Source organism: Symphodus melops (genome assembly GCF_947650265.1).
Source record: "Symphodus melops genome assembly, chromosome: 15".
Classification (NCBI taxonomy): Eukaryota; Metazoa; Chordata; class Actinopteri; order Labriformes; family Labridae; genus Symphodus; species Symphodus melops.
The window spans coordinates 5,911,260-5,938,829 of record NC_136705.1 but is presented as its reverse complement, the minus strand read 5'-3'; the positions used below and the strand labels follow the sequence as shown (position 1 = coordinate 5,938,829).

Genomic DNA, 27,570 nt, shown 5'->3' with positions numbered 1-27,570 from the left:
GAGGCCCCGAGAAAAGGCAAACATAAAAACTTATACATTTCCATCACACTACACAGATCACTCCCCCATCACGCCACATAGAGACACTGCCCACCTGGCAGGGCACCATCTATCCCCTAGTGTGAGAAAAGAGACTACATGACTATTTACCATCTCCCAAGGCTGAGAAGGAGATGGAGTCCAGTGAGAAAGAGCCTGGGTGACTCTTCCCACATGTACAGAGTGTGAGAAACAGAATAAAGGGAACAAACTGATGGGAAACAAAACACCCAATATGCTGTGCATGTAGTATTCTAAGACATTTCAGATACATTTCATATGACAGATTCTATGAGACCTTTGTAGTACACATGGAGTAAAATTTTCCATAACACCTGTCCCTTGTTAATTCCACCTCCATTTTCTGTCAGTTCTGTTGGCCACATGTCCTTCTCCCCAGTGTTTTTCCACTCTGCTGATTACCTGATGTGTCTCACCTGTGTCTTGTTAACTCCACCCCCTGTTCAGTATATAATGTCTGCCTTCCCCTCATTCTGTGCCAGTTTGTCTTGTATTTTTGTCCCTATGTCATCTTGTTTCCAGCGTCTGTGTTCCAGCATTTTCTGTCTTGACTTTTTGGAATCTGAAGAAGTGTTTCTGCAAGAATAGAAACACAGCACACACGAGCACTAACAGCTTGTGCTAATCATTGGCTCAGATTCCTCGGTCTTGGAGTTGTTTGTGTTCAATTTAATTTTTTCATTTTGCTCTGTGGCTGCAGTTATTTCTGATAGCTGTTCAGGTGAGTGTTGGGCTTTCACTTTAAACACATCCCACTTCTCAGGAATCAGGCCTTTGTTGAAGAGCACAGAAGCCAGGTAGGAGAAAACCAAGATGGCAGCAATTGCAGACAGCATGGAGATGGTCTTGACTGGAGCATACTGGACATAAACACCATCCTCAAGAGTGCATCCTGGGAAGTGTAGGACTGGTGCTAATCCAAGTGATGGGTCTCCACTCAGCAGTCTTAACACCAATCCCACAAGAAAACCCAGAACTGCTCCATAACCGTTGGAGATGTTGAAGAAGAGGACGCAGACGAGTTGAGGGAAAATAAAGATGTACGTTAATTCACCACCAAGAAACCAAAACAAGATGACGCTGTTTTTCAGGCTGGTGAGTGATGTACCAACCAGGCCCACTACCACCACAGCAGCACGGATCACCCACTGTAGCTCTCTGTCTGAAGCCTGGAGAAGAAAAGAAAAGACAAGAAAGAAAATTAACTATGCTTACATGTTTTAGTCATCCATCCACTTGTAATGGTGCCTACTCAAGTAGCAACCACCAATGTTGAAATCATAAGAAATATGTAGTCTAAAAACCTGCAGTTCATTGAGTGTCCAGTGGGTGCAGAAGCCCCAGAAGTCAGATACAGACTAATTCAAAAATGTTTATTTATTTTGGTTACAGAACAAATAAACTTGTTTAAACATTGTTATAAAAAGATCATGTCTTTGTTACATATTGTATAGGGGGTGAACATTTTTTAACTGATCTATGTTGATATTATGAAAGATAACAGCTTACATAAGGCAGACCTGACTGATGGATGGGTGCAGTGTAGCTGTCCTCGCCCCTGTCTTAAACATTTGGAGAATCCTCTCAAAGAGGCTCTTTATTTTATTGTTAAAAAAAATTCTATCAAGCAGTCCTAGCTTAGGAGCAATTTATGAACATTTTCAGAGCAACTCTGCTGGAGGGATGAACAAAAACTTCTGTTTTAATAAGTTGTTGTTGACCTTATTGTAAGGTATCACACATTTCTTTCCAGAAGCTGCAATTGTTTGATCCAAAAATTGGAGATAGAACAAGTGTTCTTTTATAAGTCACCATGCATGTCTCACTTTGCATTAAAGAAAGTCCAAGACAGGTTGAAGTCTCTGCTTAAATATTTTTTTCTTTGGTTCAGCCTGTGATTGAAAAATATTCTTCATCCAGTGTTTGGAGAACATTTTATTCTCTGCTACAGAAACTATGAAGCTACTTAAAAGTGATTCTCACTACGAACAGTTTTTCACTTTAGGAGCTCTTTCGAGGGCTAAGATCCTTTGTAAATTGCCTTCATCTTTAACAGAATCTAGTCCTAACTTAAAGGAAAAATTCATTAAAATCATACAATTTTTTCACGAGGTGGAACTCTTTGTTCTTAAGAAGCTTTGTGAATTCAGCCCCAGAAGTAAAACAATACCATCCATTCTCTTCTGCATTCTGTTCCCAAATGTTAAAATTGACGTCAAACCCAGCTGGTTGACACATACCAGTGAGGCCAGCTTTTTTTGTGATTCAACAATTAAAAAAAATGCATGATTACTACCTGAGGCCTTAGGAGGCCCTTGTATATGTTGACACTGAAGACAGAAGATGCTGAAAGCAACGCGGAGTCAGCAGATGACATCACAGCTGCCGCCACACATCCAATACCGATTATGGAGATGTAAGATGGAGTGAGGTGCTGCAGGACAAAGGGAAGAACAAAAGCTGCTTCCCCACGTTCATATGGAGATGGAGAACCATAGGTTGTCAAGTTCCAATCTGAGACATACAGGCAAAAGAAGAATTAAAAAATTGCCACATTAATGGCTTTGAATTTTAGTTAGCAAACGTGAAAATATAATTCAAAAGGCACAACAATCATTAAGAAGAGTAAATTGAGTAAAACTCTGTGGTTTGGTTTGTATCAGCAACAACAAGATGAATGCAAATAAATTATGTAGCCCAGTGGTAAATGAGGCAATAAATGAATATGTTAGGATCAAAATAAAATATGTATTGTCTTACGAACAACAGGATTACGGCATACATTTTAGGACATCCTCAGGTCTCAGACGAAGGTGTCAGACCTCAGACGAAAAAGCATCAGTTCTCAGGAAAACCTCTGTTGGGTGTCAGACCTCAGACTAAACAGCCTCAGATGAAACTGTCTCAGACTAAACGGCGTCAGACTCAGCTCTGCTCAAACTGAACGGCCTCACACATTTATTTTTATATTCGGGGGGGGGGGGGGGGGTCTAAACGGCCTCAGACATTATTTTATTTATTTATACATTTTAAAATTGGGGGGGGGAGCGGAGCGTTGCCGGGGAACATGAAACGTCATCAAGATGCGACCACAACAGAGTTGTCGTTTCGTCTGAGGCCGTTTAGTCTGAGGTCTGACACCCGACGGAGGTTTTCCTGAGAACTGATGCTTTTTTCGTCTGGGGTCTGACACCTTCGTCTGAGACCTGAGGATGTCCTAAAATGTATGCCGTACAGGATAAAACTAAACAAGTTAAAATAAGTTTATTGATAAAATTTGTCGAGCGTTAAAATGGTTAACTTAAAGACATTTAAGATATTTGCATTTGAAAACCAAGTTACATTTAAATGTGTAAAAAAGTGTCACGCGTTTGCACGTGAGCAAAATGAATCTTAGCACATCTACACATTTCCTCGGTGAATCAGAGTTTAACGAGAGTGTGCGTGTAAGTGCTTTAATTAATGAACGTGGAGCGGAGACATCGATTGGGAAACTAATGTGCCGCTGCATCCGTCTGGTTTCTCCTTGGTGACGTTTCAACAAGGAATTATTTTGGCGTCTGTGGACTGTGAGTAAGACTTTGTTTCAGAACCAGAGGACTGTTTCCAAAGTCTGCTTTGTGGGGAGAGGTTTAGTAGATTATGATAATGTGAAATAGACATTTTTTGTGCTTCTGTCACCTGACCGGAAACTTCCATCGCAATACACACTGGCATCCAGCAGGCCTGCAACGTGCTTGTTTCTGTGTGTCAGTGTGCATGTGTGGACCCCTATAGAGTTTAAGTCATCTTATCAAAGTGTATATTTAATTGTGTTTTGCGTTTAATATAGTTAAAAGTGCACATTTTTTAAGGTCAAGTTAATTTGTTACTGTAATTTTAGTTAAGTAAATTCAGGTTAACAATTGGGTAGCTACCTTTTTTAAATAAAACAAACCCTGTCGCCTGTCATTCTAGAAAAAGTAATTTGTCAAATCTTAGATAGTTAGAGTGGTAGGGTGCTACAATTATATACACTGCCATCATCGAGTGCATTCATCGAGTGCATTCTCTCCTCCTCCATCACAGTCTGGTACGCTGAAGCCAAAGCAAAGGACAAGTGCAGGCTGCAGTCACTCACTCTGCAGAGAAGGTGATGGGCTGCAATATACCAATTCTCCACCACCTGTACACCTCCAGGTACATGAGGCGTGCAGGTAAGATTGTAGATGACCCCTCTCACCCTGCACATGGAGTGATTGAGACTATCCCCTCAGGGCCAAAACCTCAGACCACAAGAACAGTTTCTTCCCCTCAGCTATCAACCTCATGAACAATGTCCCAGCCCCTCCCCCCACCTAACACAGACTCTCATCAACCCCACAGTCAGAAAACGAAGAGGGCCGTTACGCTTAGGAAAAGATATACACAAAATGAACATCCCTCACTTTAGCTGTTACACCTTAAAGGACTCTGCCTGTGTAAAGCATCAAACAACATGCATTTCACACAACATATGTTGCCATACTATGGAGATCTTGATATATAACTGAAACATGATAAGCAAGTAACACATAGAAACAAGATGGGTGTTCAATTACTGTTTGTTGTTAATTTACACTGATGCAAAAATACAAAGACACTACTTTCCTATATCTTGAAGTTTTGACATATGTTGCATTTTTGTGATGACGTTTTTTTTTCACAAAAAGGGAGAAAAATGTTTTTACCTGTGGATGCAGCTGCTGCTCCAATCAGTACAGGAGGTATAACAAACAAAAAAATGCTGAAACCAGCGATAAGGCAAGTGATCTTGGCTGTGGCTGTTGAAGAAGCTGACAAGGTCCTCTGGTGAACACACTGATATCCCAGAGACCCTAGTGCCTAGAAATCAGAGAGACTGTGTCACAAACACACAAAGAGACCCAAATGCACGACTCGGTAGGCAAAAACAGTTTCTCAAAAACGTTTAATCCAGGCAGGGTTCGGTACACGGAAGTCAGTCCAAGAAAGCAAAGGTACAGAATCGGCATGCAAAAACGGGAATCCAAAAACACACAGGGGTCAGAACAAGACGAACTGGCACAGAGTGAGGGGGACAGACATTAAATACTGAACAAGGGGTGGAGTTAACAAGACACAGGTGAGACACATCAGGTAATCAGCAGGCTGAGACACACTGGGGGAAGGGCATGCAGCCAACAGACCTGAAACGAGACACAGGGTGAGTAACGAGTAAACGGTAAAGGTGTCTGAAAACAAACTGTCTGATTCTTAAATTACCATTGAAAGTGGTTTACTGATAAATACATATTGTTAGACAATATATAATTAAGTGGCTATCTCACTGTCAATTTTCGAAACATGAGTCTTTTGCACCTTTATTGAATTTGCCTTAAGAGAACTGTGTTCTCTCTTATTCTCTTTGGATTACGTCTGAAAGAAAGTATCCACTGAACAATATATACCTCATAATTCCCTCTCTGAGAGCACCGACTTCTATTTGTGGAGTGACTGAAGATATTCCTTCTACATATTTGTTACAGGTCTACAGTAAAGTGCATTTGATAGTGGTCATTTTTTGGCTTCCTTACAAAGAATAAGAAATCGTCAATAATCCTCCAGGTCATTTTTAGCTCTGGTGTTCCAATCCAAGGAGCATGTAAAGTGTTGTTCATCAATGTTTGGCTAATGTCCACGGTGGAAGGGTTCATCAAAACAAAGGGAACACTGGCCCACTGTAGAAATACATAAAACATAAATGATAAACATAGAAAGGTGGTCACTTATTAATTTTACTGTCTAAGAAACAAAATCCAATAACAAAAAAGAAAGAAACCACAACTTTATACTCACCAACCCCATGAAAATGAGTACAAGCTGTATAATATCTGTATATGCTACAGAGTAGAGACCTCCCAGAAGTGTGTAGACAATGGCAACAGTAGCAGAACTCCAGATGCAAACAGCAAAAGGTAAATCCAACACCACATTCATGATTCCTCCTATAAAAATCATTGTGTATTCTTTAACAAGTCTCTCTGTATTCACATTTGTTGTATGCTTCTATAGGGCTCAACAGTGTGGTTCTGCAAGTAAAAATCCCATACACAAATTGAGTCTGTTTTGAACTACATATATCTTTGTATTGTAATTGATGAGTTTCTTTCTTTTACTCCTCACATTTACCAGCTGATAAAATATTGCCTCTCTTTTGAATCTAAGAAGAGGCTGCCCTCTTTTGTTTTTGTTCTCTCTTTTTCAAAATCATAGTACGGTAATACTTATGCATACATTGATTGCTGGGTTTTGTTGTTTTAGTTTGGGCTGGAGATACCAGGGGCCTGAACTACAAAGCAGGATTTGGGGTTAGCAAGCTAACTTCAGGATGAACCCTGGGTTTTTCATCCTGCGGAGCTGGTTCACTTCTTACCTGGATATATGGCCATGGTAACTTATACTGCACACCTAACCGTCTCTGAAGAAGGTTAGGTGTGTCTTTGAGTTTTAATGTAAAATTTTGCTTCTTATGGCTTTGAATTATATTTCATGTTAATATTAACTGTTTCCATGCCACTCTGTTATCATCAGAGCTGCAGTTGAAACATAACTTCTCAAACAAAAACAGAAGTTATCATAGTCAATTATACACTCAACAAAAATATAAACGCAACACTTTTGTTTTTGCTCCCATTTGTCATGAGATGGACTCAAAGATCTAAAATTCATTCCAGATACACAATATTACCATTTCTCTCAAACATTGTTCACAAATCTGTCTAAATGTGTGATAGTGAGCACTTTTGCTTTGCTGAGATAATCCATCCCACCTCACAGGTGTGCCACATCAAGATGCTCATCAGACACCATGATTAGTGCACAGGTGTACCTTATACTGCCCACAATAAAAGGCCACTCTGAAATGTGCAGTTTTGTCTCACAGCAAAATGCCACAGATGGCGCAAGCATTGAGGGAGCGTGCAATTGGCATGCTGACAGCAGGAATGTCAACCAGATCTGTTGCTTGGGCATTGAATGTTCATTTCTCCACCATAAGCCGTCTCCAAAGGCGTTTCAGAGAATATGGCAGTACATCCAACCGGCCTCACAACCGCAGACCACGTGTAACCACACCAGCCCAGGACCTCCACATCCAGCAGGTTCACCTCCAAGATCGTCTGAGACCAGCTACTCAGACAGCTGCTGAAACAATTGGTTTGCATAACCAAAGAATTTCTGCACAAACTGTCAGAAACCGTCTCAGGGAAGCTCAACTGCATGCTCGTCGTCCTCATCGGGGTCTTAACCTGACTCCAGATCGTCGCCGTAACAGACTTGAGTGGGCAAATGCTCACATTCGATGGCGTCTGGCACGTTGGAGAGGTGTTCTCTTCACGGATGAATCTCGGTTTACATTGTTCAGGGCAGATGGCAGACAGCGTGTGTGGCGTCGTGTGGGTGAGCGCTTTGCTGATGTCAATGTTGTGGATCGAGTGGCCCATGGTGGTGGTGGGGTTATGGTATGGGCAGGCATCTGTTATGGACGAAGAACACAGGTGCATTTTATTGATGGCATTTTGAATGCACAGAGATACCGTGATGAGATCCTGAGGCCCATTGTTGTGCCATACATCCATGAACATCACCTCATGTTTCAGCAAGATAATGCACGGCCCCATGTTGCAAGGATCTGTACACAATTCTTGGAAGCTGAAAATGTCCCAGTTCTTGCATGGCCAGCATACTCACCGGACATGTCACCCATTGAGCATGTTTGGGATGTGCTTGACCGGCGTATACGACAGCGCGTACCAGTTCCCACTAATATCCAGCAACTTCGCACAGCCATTGAAGAGGAGTGGACCAACATTCCACAGGCCACAATTGACAATCTGATAAACTCTATGCGAAGAAGATGTGTTGCACTGCATGAGGCAAATGGTGGTCACACCAGATACTGACTGGTTCTGAGTCCCCAGACCCTCAATAAAGCAAAAACTGCACATTTCAGGGTGGCCTTTTATTGTGGACAGTCTAAGGTACACCTATGCACTAATCATGGTGTCTGATGAGCATCTTGATGTGGCACACCTGTGAGGTGGGATGGATTGTCTCAGCAAAGCAAAAGTGCTCACTATCACACATTTAGACAGATTTATGAACAATGTTTGAGAGAAATGGTAATATTGTGTATCTGGAATGAATTTTAGATCTTTGAGTCCATCTCATGACAAATGGGAGCAAAAACAAAAGTGTTGCGTTTATATTTTTGTTGAGTATAAGTTAACTAATGACGGAAGCTGTGTAACTGTAGTCTTTGGAAGTCTGTCTGTCTTAAACGTATCCATATTAATAACAATTGTTCAGATTTTGTGAGATATGACTCTGCTCACGCCCGGCTCAGTTTTGCTTTTGATAGGTTATATGAAGCGAACGCCGCATCTTACGTTTGATTTTCTTCTTGGAATCTGAGGATGATAACCAGCTTTTATTCTGGGGGGGATATTTTCAAATGAATACAATTTTCAACTGAATAAAAACTTTTTTCAATTGAATAACACGGTTATGTTATGGTCTCCTTTGTTTGAGACTCACTAATTATTCTGGTTAAGGAGACTTTAAAAGTCAGAACCATCCAATGTTAGCTCCCCTATCAGACACAAGTTCATGTCAATGTAATCTTAAAAAAAAACATGGTTTATTTGTGATATTGTGGAAAAGAACGACATTTCCCATGATCATACGAGTGTCACAGTGGCATCTCTTATTCGTGGAGCTTGCTGTTACCTTGGAAATGCTTTCAGCCCCTCTGCACTGTTTAGGAACAGAAACTTCTGTTAGCAGACTCACTAGTTCTGTGACAATTAAGGATTTGAACAAGAAAATTCACTTCCTGAACCACAGCCGCAAAAAATCACTGGCGAGCTCTATAAAAAAGTCTACAGGAATTTACATCCTTGTAAACATTTACTGCATTAGACATATTTAAGCAACATCTTTACAAGTACATCTGAAAGTAACATGCTTGAAGGAAGTACCTAAACCAATTAGTGTTGAGGGTATCCAGATTACATCAACAAAAAGTGAAACCAGGCCCAGTCCAGCGGCTAGTGCTTTTCCATACTTCATTTTGAAAGGGTCCAGCATTGTCACACAGCATCTATCCCTCATTGGCTTGGAAAAAATAAATCCAGCTGAATAAAAAAAAAAGACAGAACACAACTTAGTAAGAACAGAAATTGTTACGAGTATCATTGATCCTCTATGAATTCTGGATGATAGATAGATAGATAGATAGATAGATACTTTATTGATCCCGAGGGAAATTCAAGGCATTCAGTAGCAGTATACAGACAGGCAGGACACAAGACATTAGTTACAATACACACCCGCTGTCCCCCCTCCCCTCTGTATACAAATCCCCCAAACAGATTTAGCAGCCCCTATGTGACTAAGAATAAACATAATTATATGTTAAACCTGTGCAGTTAGCATTAGCAGTTAGACTTAAAACTAATATGGCATAATGTACATAACCTGTGAGGAGAGAAAAACATGTGTTGGTTAAAAGAGACCTGTAAACAGTTAAAGAGCCTTAGAAACAAAGTGCTGACCTTTAGAAACTAGTTACATGTGCATGTACAGAAGTGTTTGAGCTTATGCCAGAGGTGTGAGTACAGTCGTTAAACAGTCAATGCAGGAATGTAAATTGGCTCACCCACTTAAAGGAGGATGATCACCATAGTAAATGTTTAAGCACTGGATGTAATCCATATTTTGCAAGCCCAGATCAAATAGGTTGAATGTCAACAAGCCTGACATGAGATCAGGGACGACTGAGAGCATGAATATGTATGTCCAAGTCCCACCTGATGAAGAAAACCCAGCAATGCCTCCTTCTGATCTTCTGAAGAACTTGTTAATGCTGCCCAATAGAGAGTATCCTGACATATACATCTGTACTGTCTGCTGAAGTAGCTGAACTGCAGAAGAAAAGAAGGATCCTTATTGGATCATCAAGAATGGTTCACAACCAAAATGGTTCCATGGAGTATTCGCTGCCCTGTCTCATCCTTGTCAAAATGGATACTTTGACACAATTGTTTATATTTGGAGGTATAGCTGTGGAAGGGAACTTCCTGCCCTTCCACGTGCTTATGTGGAAAGCATTATTCAGGAACAGCACAAATTCCTACCCTTGTCATGCATACAAGGAAAGCTATAAAGCAGAGAGATAAGCAGTAAACCCACCCAGAGCAAACATCCATGACAAGAATGACATTAAGTCAGAATAGCATAAAGGGAGGAAGGATGCAAATGTACTTGCAGAGGGAGCAGAGATGCATAGGCAGGCTAGTGCAGTTTAAATAAGGTGGCATAAAAATTATTTGGTCAATAGGATGCTTTCAGGAGATCAGCTTGCTAAGATCAGCTGACGCAAACTTTGGCACAATAGTGACTCCATGGCCTGTCTGAACTAACATGAGACTCCATATTGTACCAGGACACGTGACTTTGTTGACAGACAATACTCAAACTGGGAGTTTCAAAGATTGATCTTAATGCAGTGCTAAAGCACTAACGCTTATGGTAAGGAGGAATTACATAGAACAACAGACAATACCTGTCTTCTTTTACCTGAATAGTATAGTACCTGTAGTTACCTGATCAATTAGGTAATGTATTTTTGGTAGTGCACAGTAAGTTACAATCGTAAGAAAAGATTTTTTTTATAAAATAAGCAGAAACACAGTTGCAACACATTAATCTGGCTTATAATGATAAGTCTGACTATAACTATTTGTGCGTTTTTTGCATGCTCAAAAAACAGATGGCTGCCCTTTAATGGCAGAAAAACTCAATTTCCCTTCTACTCCAAGACAAAAATGTGCAATTTCTGAATTACCCAAGATGAGAATCATCCATCCATCCATTTTCTGCCGCTTATCCGTCTAAGCAGAGATGCCCTGGCATTTCCAACAGCTGAGAGACATAGTCTCTCCAGTGTGTCCTGGGTCTACCCTGAGGCCTCCTCCCGGAGGAACATGCCCGGAACACCTCCCTAGGGAGGCGTCCAGGGGGCATCTGGAACAGATGCCCAAACTACTTCAACTGACTCCTCTCAATGTGAAGGAGTAGCGGCTCTACTCCAAGCTCCTCCCTGGTGACCGAGCACTTCACTCTATCTCTAAGGGTGCATCCAGCCAACATACAGAGCCTATGGCCGCTTGTATCTGGGATCTCGTTCTTTCGGTCATGACCCAAAGCTCATGACCATAGGTGAAGATAGGAACGAAGATTGACCGGTAAATCAAGAGCTTCGCCTTTCGGCTTAGCTCCTTCTTCACTACAATGGACTGATACAGCGACTGCATGACTGCGGACACCGCACTGATCCGTCTGTCAATCTCACGCTCCATCTTCACCCCACTCGTGAAAAAAAGATCCCAAGATACTTAAACTCCTCCACCCGGGGCAAGGACTCCCCAACGACCCGAAGAGGACAAGCCAACTTTTTCCGGTCGAGAACCATGGCATCAGATTTAGAGGTGCTGATTCTCATCTCAGCCGCCTCACATTCGGTAGCGAACCGCCCCAGTGCTGAAGAACTGCATTGTTCCTCTTGGATCCGAGGTTTGACTAACAGCCAGATCCTCCTCTCCAGTATCCTGGAATAGACTTACCCAGGGAGGCTGAGGAGTGTGATTCACCAATAGTTGAAACACACCCTCAGATCCCCCTTCTTGAAAAGAGGGTCTGCCAGTCAAGGGGGAACTGTCACCGACCTCCACGCAATGTTACAGAGATATGTCAACCATGACAGCACATCAAGAGATTTAAGATACTCAGGGCGAATCTTATCCATCCTTGGTACCTTGCCGGGCTGCGGAACGCCTGGCTTGCCGGTACCCGTCAGCTGCCTCAGGAGTCCTATGCGCAAGCAATGCCCAATATGACTCCTTCTTCAGCTTGACAGCCTCCCTTACTTTCGGTGTCCACCACCAGGTTTGGGGATTACCGCCACAACAGGCACCAGAGACCCTGCAACCACAGCTCAGAGCAGCTGCTTTGACAATGGAGGTGGAGAACATAGTCCACTCTGACTCAATGTCTCCAGCCTCCCCCAGGATCTGTGAGAAGCTCGCCTGAAGGTGGGAGTTGAAGACCTCGCTAACAGAGGGTTCAGCCAGATGTTCCCTGCCAAGTCTGACCGGCTTCCTCCCCTGCCAGCGCATCCAACTCACCACAGGTGGTGATCAGTTGACAGCTCAGCCCCTCTCTTCACCCGAGTTTCCGAGACACACGGTCAGAGTTCAGATGACTCTACCACAAAGTCTATCATCGACCTCCGGCCTAGGGAGTCCTAGTGCCCTGGGGTTAGTGCCTGCAGGAGAGCGCCTGGTGGCCGGACCTTTGCCCGTGGGGCCCGGCCGGGTCCAGCCCGAAAGGACGACGCAGGCCCGTCCTCCTGTGGAGTCACCTCCCACAGAGGAAGCCGTACGGGTCCGGTGCATTGTGGATCGGGCGGCAGTTGATGGTGGATGCAGCTTCTGGCTTTTGGGACATGGAATGTCACCTCACTGTGGGGGATGGAGCCTGAGCTTATGTGGGAGGTTGAGAGGTACCGGCTCGATATAGTTGGGCTCACTTGGAACCCAGCTCCTCGAGAGGGGCTAGACTCTTAACTTCTCTGGAGTTGCCCGCGGTGAGAGGCGGCAGGCTGGTGTGGGCTTGCTCATAGCCCCACAGCTCAGTTGCCAGTTGATTTGTAGTTCACCCCGGTGAACAAGAGGGTCCCCTATGCCTTCCAGTAAGGGACAATTACTGTCGTCTCAGCCTATGATCCAAACAGCAGTGCAGAGTACCCGGCCTTCTTGGAGTCCCTGGGAGGGGTGCTGGACAGTGCTCTGACTGGGGACTGTATTGTTCTACTGGGGCACTTCAACGCTCACATAGGTAACGACAGTGAGACTTGGAGGGGGGTGATTGGGATGAACGGCCTCCCTCCCAGAGCAGTGTTCTTTTATTGGACTTCTGTGCCAGTCACAGTTTGTCTACAACAAATAGTATGTTCGAGCACAGGGATGTACATAAGATGAGAATCAGTCCATGTAAAATCATACTACACTTCTTATTTGTGGTTCGTAATCATGATGTAATTCAATCAAATATACAGTATCCTTTCAGATTTCATTTCAAAATCTTACCAATAATAAAAGATGAACTGTATGCTGTCATCATCACTAATGCGAAGGTTAATCCCATGGAAGGTGTGTACACCATCTCAGCAGTGCCAACAATAAAGCTTCCTCCGACCCACGTAGCTGCAGGGTGAAAATACACTCAGTAAATACTTTTTTATGACAACGGCAGCTATTTCTTTAGAGAAGAGGTTTGGTGATACTTCATTATCAATGATTAACCTTCGGTTGAATTCTTTAATGATGACTTGATTACACTATGTTGTGAAAAAAAGGTTAGCAGTCTTGTCATTTTGTGTCAGCCACCAAACACATTTTTTTGTAAATTTCACAAACATTTCTGAACATTTTTGATTGAGGTTCAGAGGAACCGAAACATTTACTCATTTTTTCTCAAGAGTTCATTTGGAATAAAAACACCAAGATAAAGGAAGGCATGCAAAAACCTCAATCAACAGGATTGGGGCAACCAATTTTAACCTTTAACCAATGTTCTTAAAAATGGGAAGCATTTGTTGTTCCCCCTCTTCTCCTTCAGCTTTGTTATTTTCAGTTCTACGGTATTAGCTGTGCGTCCGGACTTGTTAGTCAATCCTTTAGTAACTTGTGCAATTAAGATTTGATCTCAGTTACAAAAAAACTGTTTCGGATGGCAGACTAGCTCTCTTAAAAGCCCTCTTTTCTTTTTTTTTTAAATTCTTTTTTATGTTTTTCCAGGTCTATACAGTCAATGATAATTAAGCCATCTGCAATTGTGGCCCATGATAAAGTATCACAAACTCAGTAAGCAGTACAAAAGCATGCAAGGATCCATTAGGCATCCATACATCCTGTCATATAACTTTTTTTTTAATATAGTAAAATAAGAAGAAGAAGAAGAGAACTTAAGAAACAAACATGTTGGGGTAAACGTCATTGACACATACATTTTTTTTTTAAAGAAAACAAAAAAGGACACAAATTTACTTTAAACAAACAACAGTTGCATTGGCGTGACATACATTAACCATCTTTCCCATGTATTTAAAAATGTTCCTTGTTGCAATCGCAAAGCAAACGTAATCATTTCCATCTTAAACATATCATTGATTATGTCAAACCACTGATATAACACCTAATGTGTCAACAAAAAATAAAGTGTTAAGATGTAAGTAAATAGTTAAAATACAAAAGTTAAAGAGGTGCAAGTAGTGATTGGACTAGTGATGGGAATTCAGGCTCTTATTAGAGAACTGTCTCTTTTGGCTCGGCTCTCTAAAAAGGACTTAAGGATCTTTCCTAGACAGCGTCACATAACGCGACATCAGCTGATCACGTTCAGCTGTCAGTCAGCCTTAATAGCTGTTCATGTTCACACAAACACACAGGACCTGATTTTCTAAACGTTTGCATGTATTAAAACGTGTGCAAACTTGATACCACCAGTAAAAAATGTGCTGTCTGATCTACTAACAGCGAGCAGTGAGGATTGCGTCTTTCATATGAGCAAAACAACAAGTAATGTCGAAATAGTACGTTTGCCTTAATGAATATACAACATGAGGCGTTTCTGCACCAGCGTGCAAAATACTGGGAGGAGAAAATGGAAAGAAGTTAAGTTAGTACACGCAACATGATTGTGACGGTGTCTAAATTTAACATCTTTGAAAAGAACCCAGAGCCCAGTGTTGCGCACAACATGCTGCATTTAGGAGGAAACATAGGCACAATAAAAGACGTGTTAACATGTATAAATGGTATGCATTTATTTTTTTAATTTGCTTCAATAATGGTTTAAAAGAAACACCATTAAACTATAACTGAACATTCACAGCCTCTGCATTCTAAAGAATTTCAACATTGACACTTATGTCGTCCTATTTCCCTCTTTAATAACAAACACCTGAAGAACAACCTGCAGTCTGCTTCAAGCCAAAAGGACAATATCTACTGACAAACAGATTTTATATTGAATTGAGTATTTATTATTTGTTATTATGATTATTATCATTATACAGATTTGACTTAGCCTAGCCTATATTTTGACAATGAACACGTTTGTGACTGACAGGCTCCATCTTCATCAAACTGTCATCATCATCATCATCATATGGTGCATGGCACATAATAGAACAAGACTAAATATATACATTGAAGGACACAAGCATACAAAGTAACACACAAACATAGAAACACTGAAGACTAGTGTCTTCAGTGTAAATCAGTGATAGATACGACAGGAAACTGAAAGTACTTGGTCTTTTTAGATTATTGAAATGTTCAACACGCCCTGGTTCACACGGCAGGATAATTACGCAGATTTTGGCCCCGATACTCCCCTTCCGATAATCTTAAACACGCCCCGATCGTCATAACATAATCTTATAAAATCATCCTCTCATGTGTGGTGTGTTCAGACTGCTCTCGTCTGGTCGGAAGAATGTCAGGACCGCTCCAATCTCATATTGGGAATATTCAACATGTTGGATTGTTTTGGCCCGATTTCTCATCATGTGTGGTGTCCCCCGAGGGGGAAAACCAGCATGAGCCTGTTGACTGTGACGCGTAGCCAATCAGAAAGCGAGGTGATGTAGTGGCGAGGAAACACCGGTAGCAAAACAACAACTACTCACCTCTATATCATCATGTAGCAAGTACAGCTCATGCTCCCGTAGTCTCCACTCCTTTGACTGACCCCTCTTTTTAAAACGTGCTTTTCAGATAAAATCACAGCACAACCGATCCCTATTACATCCTCTTTGTCCGTTTGTTGACTCTGGAATCACGTTTGATCTCGAGAGGTTTTGCGAGATTTCCTGTCTGATCAGGGGACGTTCGCGAATGAAATCGGTTCGTGTGTGGTGTGTTGATGCTGCCGTGTGGCCGCACACCACACACTGTACGATCAAAAAATGTAAAACCTCCGATTATTTATCGCTGTGTGGTCTCTAAAGTTTGGAAAATCGGTCGACAATTTTAAAATCCTGCCGTGTGAACCAGCCTTCTGTTGGATACAAGTTGACTGTTTAGTCCTTTTCCTAAATGTTGTAAATAGAAATCTGACTCCTTTAAATAATTACCTTGAATCTGTGTGCGCATTCTTATGATGGGATGAGAGGAATGACTGGAGGCGTCTATTTAAGGTTAACAGAGTTTATTAACCCGATGAATCAAGAATACAAGTTACAGAGTCTCTGGGTTCAACACTATGTGTCCCTGACGACAGACAGATAGCTGGTCAGTTTGCGAAGTCTGAGCCCTGACTATCTTTCCCTGAACCCTTTTATACACTAGACAGAGAAGATCTAACCAAATAATGCATTCAAGAATGTGTGGTTTCCTTCCTCCAATTGGGGCATCTTTGCAAATTATGCGTCTCTTGATGTGTGGTTCCCATTCTCTCATTGGTGCATCATACTCCCGAATCCTTTCTCCAATCTGTAGGGGAAGACACTTCCTACCTGGCCTGTTTCTTATCATAACCTGACATCTAGTCTAGTAACCAATTCTTTTTAAGGAGAAGACCATTTAAGTGATTAGCTATTAAGGCTCACTAAACCTAAATAAAGTGGGTGAGTGACTAACTGTTCAGGGCTTTAAACTAAACCTATGTTTGAATTGGTGAGTGATTGGGCAAAATAGATATTAGTTAGAGGTAAATGAACGTCCAGTATTTTCAAGTAATAGCATATAAATGTGAATATAACAAAAGGAAAAAGTGGCTTATAAGAAAACCTTTTTAAATTTAAACATGTCAACACGTCTTTTATTGTGCCGATGTCTCCTCCTAACAGCAGCCTGCAGTGTGTAACACTTGGGCTCTTGGATTAGCACGTTCTTTTTAAAGGTGTTAAATTCAGACACCGTCACAACCACCGCAATTTTTGCCTGGCTTGGTAAATCACATTACGTGTACTAACTTAACTTCTTTGCATATTCTCCTCCCAGTATTTTGCGCACTTGGGCAGAAACGCCTCGTTTTGCTTATTCATTAAGGCAAACGTACTAAATGAAAAGTACGTGTTGTTTTGCTCATATGAAAGACGCAATTCTCACTGCACGCTGTTAGTAGATCAGATAGCACATTTTTTGCTGGTGGTATCAAGTTTGCACACGTTTTAATACACGCAAACGTTTAGTAAATCTGGCCCTTACAGTGTATAACTTAATATATCCTATGGATACTTTTTCGTGTTTTCGTGGAAATAGCAGCTGAAAACTTGCTCATTCAAGGGAGAAGCTGCTCTCACTCCAGTCAGTGGGACAAGCCAGCATCGTTCACCTGATACCTGAGGAGCTGAGGCGGCAGTACAGAGGCTGTAGAGCTGGCACTAAGCTAAAGGCTAGGCTAGCGGCTAAGCGATGGAGGTACAAGCCCTCGGTTCCGGTGATAGTTATGGGGAATGTAAACTGTCTAACCAACAAGATAGATAGAACAACTGGACATGTAGAGAGTGTAGTTTAATGTGCCTCACAGAAACTTGGCTGACACAAAACACCCCGGACGCTAACGTGGATCTACCGGGCTTCACTACAGTGAGAGCGGACAGAGACACGAAACGTAGCGGCAAACGGAAAGGAGGAGGACTCGCGCTGTTTATTAATACCAGATGGTGCCACCATGGACATGTTACTGTGAAGGAGGCAACGTGCAGCAAAGACATCGAGCTGCTGGCGGTAGGTCTCCATCCTTACTATATGCCCAGGGAGTTCTCCCACGCCATTGTTGTTTGTGTTTAGATTCTTCTGCGAGCGCACGTCGAGACTGCGTGTGACATCATCCACTCTAACATCTCGAGACTACAAACCCAGCACCCTGATGCTTTCATTGCCATCTCAGGTGACTTTAACCATGTTACATTGGACTCTACACTACCGGACTTTCACCAGTTTGTAAGCTGTCCCACCAGGAAGAACAGGACAATAGACCTGCTCAAACGTGATGGACGCCTACACTGCCACCCCCTACCACCTCTGGGGAAGTCCGGGAACCTGGTCCTACTCAAACCACAGTACAAGACAAAGATCCAGAGACAACCGGTAACAACATGCATGTTCTCCTAAGGCAGAGGATGCTCTCAGAGACTGTTTTGAGACCACTGACTGGAGTGCCCTGCAAGAGACTCATGGTGAGGACATTGAGGGAGTCACACACCGCACAACTGACTACATGACCTTCTGTATGGACGTTGTGGCTCCCACTAAAACTGTGCACTGCTTCCCAAACAACAATCCCTAGATTACCAGTGATGTCAAGGAGATCCTCAACAGGAATAAAAGGGCATTCAAAGAGGGAGACCAGGCAGAGCTGAAGCGTGTGCAGGGGGAACTCAAGGTCAGACTCTGAGAGGCAAAGGAGGAGTACAGAAGAAAGGTAGAGAAGAAGCTGCAGAAGAACAACATGAGGGAGGTCTGGGAGGGCATGAAAACCATCACAGGCTGTAAGAACAAAAACAACAATGCAGAAGATGGGGACCCTGAGAGAGCAAACCAGCTCAACTTGTTTTTTAACAGGTTTGATTGCCCTGTCGCTGCAGCCAGTGCCTGTCCCCCCAGCACCCCTCTACACACCCCCTCCCTCCCTCTCTTTCACTCCCCCCAACACATCCACCAGGACAAACACAATCTCCAGAAACAATTCATCCCCCCTCCCCCCCACCATCACCAGGGACCAAGTGAGCAAGGAGCTGAAAAGACTCCGCCACAGGAAGGCAGCAGACCCGGACAAGGTGTGTCCCAGGATGCTAAAGGCCTACTCTGCTGAGCTTGGGGAGCCACTTCAGCTAGGTCACCCATTCCAACACGCACAGGATCCCCTGCAGTTTGCATACCAGGTGAAGGTGGCTGTGGACGATGCCATCCTCTATCTGCTACACAGGGCTTAATCTCATCTGGACAAAGGGAGCAGCGTGATGAGAATCATGTTCTTTGATTTCTCAAGCGCTTTTGACACCATCCATCCCCTCCTACTGAGAGACAAGCTGACCGAGATGAGGGTGGACTCGCACCTGGTGAGGTGGATTACTGACTACCTCACAGAGAGACCACAGTACATCAGACTGAAGGACTGCACATCTGACACTGTGGTCAGCAGCACCGGAGCACCACAGGGGACTGTGCTCTCCCCTGTCCTGTTCACCCTGTATACCTCTGACTTCCAGTATAACTCCGAGCTTTGCCACATGCAGAAATACTCGGACAACACTGCGATAGTTGGTTGTGTCAGGGATGGACAGGAGGAGGAGTACAGGAGCCTGATCGAGGACTTTGTGGCGTGGTGCAGTGCCAACCATCTGCAGCTAAACACCTCCAAGACCAAGGAGATGGTGGTGGACTTCCAAAGGAACAAACCACATCTAGAACATGTTTCCATCGGGGGGGGGTCAACGTGGAGGTGGTCAGGACCTACGGGTATCTGGGGCTGCAAACAAGCTGGACTGGTCACCTAACATGGACACTACCTGCAGGAAGGGACAGAGCCGTCTGTATTTCCTGAGAAGGCTGTATTACCTTCACACACCACCCTCTGCACAGCACCTTCACCGGGCAGAGGAGCATGTTCAGTGACAGACTGTTGTCACAGTCGTGCTCCATGGAAAGACTCAAGAACTCTTTTGTCCCCCTGGCCATAAGACTGTACAACACTTCACTGTCACGGCAGGAAAGAAGCACACGGTGAATCCTGGACTCATTTTTCACTTTTTTCTCACTCCTCATCTGCACTGCTGACCTCAGAGTCAGCCTCCAGTTGGACACTTTAATGCATATTGATAGTCACCTTTTACTTAGCACTGGTCACTTTAATGATACTAACCCTAATCATGTCTAGTTTCATCCTACTGTATTGTTATGCTACATCTGTAAGGGTTGACATGATCACCCTAATTAGGTCAAGTTTCACTCTAATGTCTTTGACATTTATGCTACTGCTTCTCAATAGTTGGGTACTTTAATGACAATCACCCTAATCACTCCTGGTTTCACCTTATTGTTTTGGACACTTAACTCATTCCCCGCCATTGACGGAAATTTCCGTCAATTGGTGTTTTCAGTGTAATACGATAGGGGGCGCTCTGACAGATGTTGTGAAAAAGTTACAGGACTGTGGGGTCAAAAACCAACAAACAAGACCACCCGCGGGAAAGTAGAGAGAAAAAAAACAAACATTTTCTTCGTCCTTATTTTCTAGCGGTCGGAGTTCGATCAGTCTGTATGTGAGTTTGACGTGCGTCAAAAAGTAAACATTAGCCGTATAGATATGAGATAAAAGCTCTTGAACAGTACAAACATGCCGGCGCCAGCAAGGAGATATTCGGCTGCGGAAGCAACAGAGTTAATTATCGATACAGACTCTGATAATTCATTTTTTGACCTCCGTGAAACTGATCTGGATGAAGACGGCGGCGGCGACAGTGAATGGAGGGATTCAGGACGTGTAAGAGGTAAGATATGATCACGTTATTTTTTTATTCACCGTGATAGCATATGCATCTGATAATTCATGAGATAGCATGACGTCGAAATAACATATCTCTCATTTTTGTACATAAACTATGTACCAAACGAATTTTTGACGGACTTTTTATTGTAATTTCCAGACACAGAGTCCAGGTCTCCAAGATCCAGGTCTCCAAGGTCCAGACATACACGTAGGTGCAAGAGGTGAGTCATGATAACATATGTTATTTAGTTTGATAGTATGTTACTTGGATTGTATGATTATTAGATACTACAAGACAAGAGCATCTGCTAATTTGTGAGAGAAGATAAAAAAAAGAAATAATTTAGCTTTCATTTTGTACACAAACTATTTACCAAATGAATATTTGTTTGACATTTTACTGTCATGTTACACACAGAGTCCAGGGATTCAAGGCCCAGGTGTCCTTTATACAGACCTACCCAAGGTGAAAGAGGTAAGATGTGATATGAAGAGGCCGAAAAATAACGTTCCTCTCTTTGTGCACATCACACTGTTGAATAAAAAAATTGTCTTTCTAATTATTTACAGGTCGAACACAGCAAAGAGGCAGAGGTCGGACCTGTGGATCTTATGGGTGTGGTGGAGGTCAAGTACCTGGTGACCAAACAAGAGGGCCTGTAAACCAGCCAGGTGCAGGTCCTGGTCCAGGTAATCTGATGTGGAAAGTGATAGAATATTAGGCCTTTTCTGCTTATAATCAAAGTGTTTACTGCAATAAAGTTTCATCACCCGGTCCAAAGGAAAGGTTTGATATTTACAGTTTGAATGATGTTCGCTTACATTTATATTATACCAGTTATTTTATCATGTTTTATTCCAGGTTTGTGTGTGTTAATATAATTGTCTGACTTTTCAGTAAGGTGTTTGTGTGAAGAGGGCTTGTAGGAGTGAGTGCACATTCCAACATGTGTTTGATGTGTCCCTTTAAACTGAATCACTCACCAACTCAAACATAGGTTTAGTTTAAGGCCCTGAACAGTTAATTACTCATCCACTTTTATATAGGTTGAGTGAGTCTTAATTACCTAAATTGTCTTCTCCTTAAAAGGAATTGGTTACTAGACTAGATGTCTTTCTTGTGATAAGAAACAGGCCAGGCAGGATGTGTCTTCCCCTACAGATGGTGAAAGGATTCGGGAGTAGATGCACCAATGAGAGATGGGGAACCACTCATCCGAAGACGCATAATTTGGAAGTTGCCCCAATCGGAGGAAGGAAACCGCACATTCTTGAATGCATTATTTGGTTAGATATTCTCTGTCTAATGTATAAAAGGGTTCAGGGAAAGATAGTCGGGGCTCAGACTTCGTGAACTGATCCAGCATCTGTCTGTTGTCAGGGACACGTAGTGTTGAACCCAGAGACTCTGTAACTTCTATTCTTGATTCATCGGGTTAATAAACTCTGTTAACCTGAAAGAGACGCCTCCAGTCATTCCTCTCATCCCATCAAAAGAATGCGCAGAGATTTGAGGTAATTATTTAGAGGAGTCAGATTTCTATTAACAACATTTAGGAAAAGGATGAAATAGCAACTTTTATCCTTCAATACCAACTTTTATCCTTCAAAAGAAATGAACTGGCAGCCAAAAGACTTTCTTTTCACTGAGAATCCTGGACCTCTAAATGATGCTGCTGCTGGTCTTGATCATATCATTCGTAAGCCTGACCTTGAAATGTACTGGTCTACAGATGACATTTTGGCCTCCTCCTACTTCAACAAGGTCATGTCCCGCAACCAGTTTGAAATCATATGGAGATTTCTACACTCCAATGATTATGAATCAAGGCCAGCAAATAGCACTGACAGGTTGTACAAAGTCTGCCCTGTCTTATATTACCTTATATCTAAATTCAGTCAAATGTATCAACCTAACACCAACATTTGCATTGATGAGGGTATGCTTCTGTGGTGTGGACGGCGAGCGTTCAGGGTGTACAATCCCCAAAAACCTGTCAAATATGGGTTCAAATCCTACATCCTTTGTGATTCTGACACAGGCTACTGTTACAACATGAAACCCTATTGCGGAGAAGGCACTTCCCTGGGAGACACAGTTGTCTCTCTTCTTGATATTGAAAATAATAATATTTAAGTGTTTGTAAAAACAAAGTATTTCTGAGTGTATAAGAGAAGAAAAATGTATAATATAGTTTGTAAATGTTGTAGTGCTACACTATTCAAAGAAAATGTATAATTTTATGTAATCATTTTTATTTATTTTAGTTATTTATTTTAAAATATAACTGTAGTTGTCAAATGAAGGTAAAAAGAATCCAAATGTAAACTCAAAATCACTTTTTTTCTTGAAAATAAGTGTGTTTTACAAAAGTGCTGTTTTCTCAGCTTTTTGTCCGGAATGTTGTTTTTTTTGTGAAAATGGCCGATATTCAAGTGCTGATAAAAAAAGATGGAATGAAGTTTGAATAAAATAGTTTTTTGTATATGAAAGCAGAGGCTCTGATCTTTCTTTTGATGTATTCAATATTTACATATTCAAAGAACAAAATATTCTGTGAGTCTTGAAAGATTGGTGAAAATGGTGAAAAAGGCTGGCGCTGGCTGGCAAACATTCTAGAATTCTCTGGCGGGGAAAGAGTTAATGCTAATCATTTCTCCTTTATGTTGCTGAGCATTTAATGGCCCAATCTGCATCCCTAACTGTCTGCATTGACTGTTTAATGATTGTACTCACACCTCTGGCACTACCTCAAACACCACTGTACATGCACAAACAACACTTGTTTCTAGAAGGTCAGCACTTTGTTTCTAAGGCTCTTTAACTGTTTACAGGTCTCCTTTAATCAGCACGTGTTTTCTCTCCTTCACAGGTTATGTACATTTATGCTATATACTGTAAGTTTAAGTCCAATGCTAACTGCACAGGTTCAATCTGTAATTATGTTTACTCTTAGTCACATAGGGGCTCCTACATCTTGTTCGGGGATTATTGTATAGACTTAGACGGAACTTTATTGATCCTTTTGGGATGACTTCCTCAAGGAAATTTAGGTTCCAGCAGCATATACAATAAAATCAAATGTAGCAGGTAACAAAAAAATAAACAGAGGGGAGGGGGACAGCGGGTGTGTATTGTAACTAATGTCTTGTGTCTTGCCTGTCTGTATACTGCTACTGGATGCCTTGAATTTCCCTCAGGATCAATAAAGTACCTACCTACCTACCTATTGCAGTGAACACATTGAGAATAAGCAGAAAGAGGCCTATTATTCTATCACTTTATAAAATAAAGCACTTACACCCAGGGAAACACACTAGCGAAATAAAAACTTAAACAAGAGAAATCCAAAATTCAGGAATTCAAAACTAAATCCTGACTCAGGTACTGAGCCATAGCATTTATCCAGTGTCTCCTCCAGGCTTGTGCTGCATGTGATGTACTGATGATTACCGTTTAATGATTTATCCAGAGAGCAGTGGTTGAAATCACCCTAGGTAAATTTGGGAAAGTCTGGTGATATGTAATCCAGTTTATTTAATAAGTCTGTGATGTGTTTACTTATTTCTGCTCCGTTCATAAACTCCCAGAGAAGCCAAACTTGTAGAAATGCCATAAAAAGCATCTGGATATCCATGCCGATGGAAAAAAAATGCTGGGGGAAGAAAAAAAAAGAAAACGAGATGCTTTATCTGTATAGTATTAGTTTAGAAGTTAAAAACACTTTAGCATACCTACATCACAGTGGGGGATCATATAATAGTCACCAACCCTACATGGACCCATCACTGTCCGTGCAGGGTCCCAACACAAAAATGGTGGGAGTGGAATCTATGTTTGCGCTGAAAAATTATCTCTTTTTAGAGCATGCCATGTAAATTACCATTCCAACTCACTTATTAACTAACTTTTGTCTTTGTTCTCTTCATTATGTGTCCCAAATACACATTAACTTCACAGCATTGCCTGAGTGCAGTGAAAAAACTGTTTTTATTTATTCTCTCCTGTTCCTCCTTCTTGCGGTTGTCATTCTATATTGTCTAAGTTGTGTTCTACTCACCTGTCATTGTGAAGATTCCCACCACCAAGCTAATTCTCCTATTTCCCAGAAGAGCCATATCCATTCCAGTTGAGGCACTTTTCTTCTGTTCCTTTTTGGACTTGAAAGAAGCCCAGATGCCGGTTCCTAGAACCAGCAGGTAAAAGAACACCATTGCTATCAGTCCTGGGACGTTGAGAGCCATGATCAAACTGTTTGACTTGCTTTAACCAGAGGCTGATGTTTGCTTCTATTGTTTTTCTGTAGTAGCCACTGAGTCAGACTAACAGGTCCTCCCACTTATCCCACGTTTTTTTTCACCCTGAACTGCTACCTCCCCCCGGAACTGCTATCTTACCGTGGTGTGGGAGTTTGACCGCTCGAATGATCCTAAGAGCTATGTTGTCGGGGGCTTTATGCCCCCAGCAGACGGGGATAGTGTGGTCTAGTGGCCATGTACTCGGTCCTACACACATCAGGACTGCTTTTGGATTTCACCGGGACAGTTGCTAGGATTTACATTGCTGCACCGTTCACGGACGAAGTGGGACTTTTCATTCCACTCGTGTCACTTGAGCATTTTTATTAAAATTATTGTTAAAACTGATTAAGCTGTCTCTGAGTCGTGCGTCTGGGTCCAAACAATCAGTGAGTCGTAACACAGGCAACACCTCAACAAGGACTTTTTTGGTGGAAAATTACTAATTCAAGGTCTCATCTTTGTTGTTAAATAAAAATAAAGTATTTAATTGTAATGCTGGTCTCTTTGCTATTATTATAGCATTTAACACAATAACTTTATTGCATGTGTAAAAAGAGCCTTTGTTTGCCCATAATACCCTTATGGGTAGTAACCATCAGGGACCCATGATAAGCCCACATGGGGCCCAGCTAGTTTGGGCCTCAGATGGGAGAAACATGTGTTGCCCATGTGGGTCTAAGCAAGGGCCAATGGAATCCCCACCTTGAGCCCATCTGGGCTTGCCCACATGGGGCCACCATGGAACCCCCGGACCTTCACTGCACTAGGGCGGTTCGCTACTGAGTGTGAGGCGGCTGGGATGAGGATCATCACCTCTAAATCTGAGGCCATGGTTCTCGACCGGAACAAGTTGGCTTGCCCTCTCCGGGTCGGTGGGGAGTCTTTGCCTCAGGTGGAGAAGTTCAAGTATCTCGGGGTCTTGTTCACGAGTGGGGGGAAGATGGAGTGTGAGATCGACAGACGGATCGGTGTGGCGTCTGCAGTCATGTAGTCGCTGTATCGGTCCTTCGTGGTGAAGAAGGAGCTATATCGAAGGGCGAGGCTCTCGATTTACCGATCGATCTACGTTCCTACCCTCACCTATGGTCATGAGCTTTGGGTCATGACCGAAAGAACGAGATCCTGGATACAAGCAGCCAAAATGGGCTTCCTCCGTAGGGTGGCTGGGCGCACCCTTAGAGATAGGGTGAGGAGCTCGGTCACCAGGAAGGAGCTTGAAGTAGAGCCGCTACTCCTTCCCATCGAGAGGAGTCAGTTGAGGTTGTTCGGGCACCTGTTCCGGATGCCCCCTGGACCCCTCCCTCAGGAGGTGTTCCGGGCATCTCTCTCCAGGAGGAGGCCCCGGGGTCGACCCAGGACATGCTGGAGAGACTATGTCTCTCGGTTGGCTTGGGAACGCCTTGGGGGGTACCGGAAGAGCTGGAGAAGGTGTCTGGGGCGAGGGAAGTCTGGGTATCTCTGCTTAGACTGATCCATCCCCGGATAAGCGGTAGAAAATGGATGGATGGACATTTTTTTCCAACCAGTGTTGGTTTTCATTCGAGAACTATTTTATAATGTAAGCCTCAATCAGGGCGTGCTGATAATATCAATGGCTCGAGCATGCTTTAACCCTTGAGTGTAGTTTGCCGTTACGATCTCTGACTGGATCGGACCCAAAAGCACCACTCGTAAAACAGGTTCAAACAAGTGTCCAATTTAATAAACAATTAAGTGACAGTGAGGGGGAGGGGGTGATGCATCCAGGGATCCCAATGGTGAGGTGAACACTCGGTCCGAGTGTGATGTGAGTCTCCAATCCCGTGGTGAAGTTCCTCCTGAGAATATCAGCAGGCAGTGAGCAGGTAGTGAAGAACACACACAAATCCAAAAAACGACGATCTGAAGTGGTGTCCTCTGATGCACAGAGGAGTTAGTACCCAGCTTAACCAAGCTAGATGAAAAATACAAAAGGGCCGTGATCCAAAAAACTCAACTACCACACTGGTAAGACGCAACGATCTGGCACCGAGGCAGAGGAAATCCAGGTTTAAATACAGCCAGGGTTGATGAGACGATGAGATACACCTGGTGCAGCCTGCACCCAGATAGCCACGCCTACAGCCACACAGACTAACAGGGGAAGGAAACATGAGGATCACAGACAGGGAGCACAAACACACAACAGGAAAGGAAGGACCTGCCATGACAGGGATCATGACATTTGCTTTGCAATGATATTGAGTGCTGTCAGATGATGACCCCTTGAAGAGGTTTCCTACTACCATTAGTATACCACAGGATTAATCCTTGAGGATATTTTGTTTTTATGGTTAAATCTTCTTAAATAAGGTTATCACAACCCAGTCACCAGAGCAAAACGTTGACGTTGGCAAATTTCAGAAACGTTTCAAACAAAAAAAAAGTATTATTTCTACATTTCTAGAAATAATCGCTTGTGGCACTTTGGGGCAAAAGGAAGGGAAATAGTGTGGGTTTTTAGCTTTAAAAACAACTTTCTGCTTACGAAATAATGTAGAATATTTTAATCTGTCATTCACTGAATAGCGTGTTTGCTATAATGTGTATTGAGAAAATATGATTTTTTTTAAAGTTGCAATCTGGGTT

General features: G+C 42.6%; 1 protein-coding gene across 1 annotated transcript; it reads right to left on the bottom strand.

Moving 5' to 3' along the window:
- Positions 1-660: 660 nt before the first annotated feature.
- Positions 661-24,906, bottom strand: LOC306835901 (high-affinity choline transporter 1-like; the record flags this gene model as incomplete). The annotated part of the gene is made up of 8 exons (XM_079362688.1): positions 661-1,229; positions 2,357-2,574; positions 4,770-4,923; positions 5,634-5,777; positions 5,896-6,044; positions 9,078-9,233; positions 13,248-13,364; positions 24,723-24,906. The coding sequence occupies 8 exons, from the start codon at positions 24,904-24,906 to the stop codon at positions 669-671; spliced, it is 1,683 nt and encodes a 560-aa protein (XP_079218814.1). The 3' UTR covers positions 661-668.
- Positions 24,907-27,570: the final 2,664 nt, after the last annotated feature.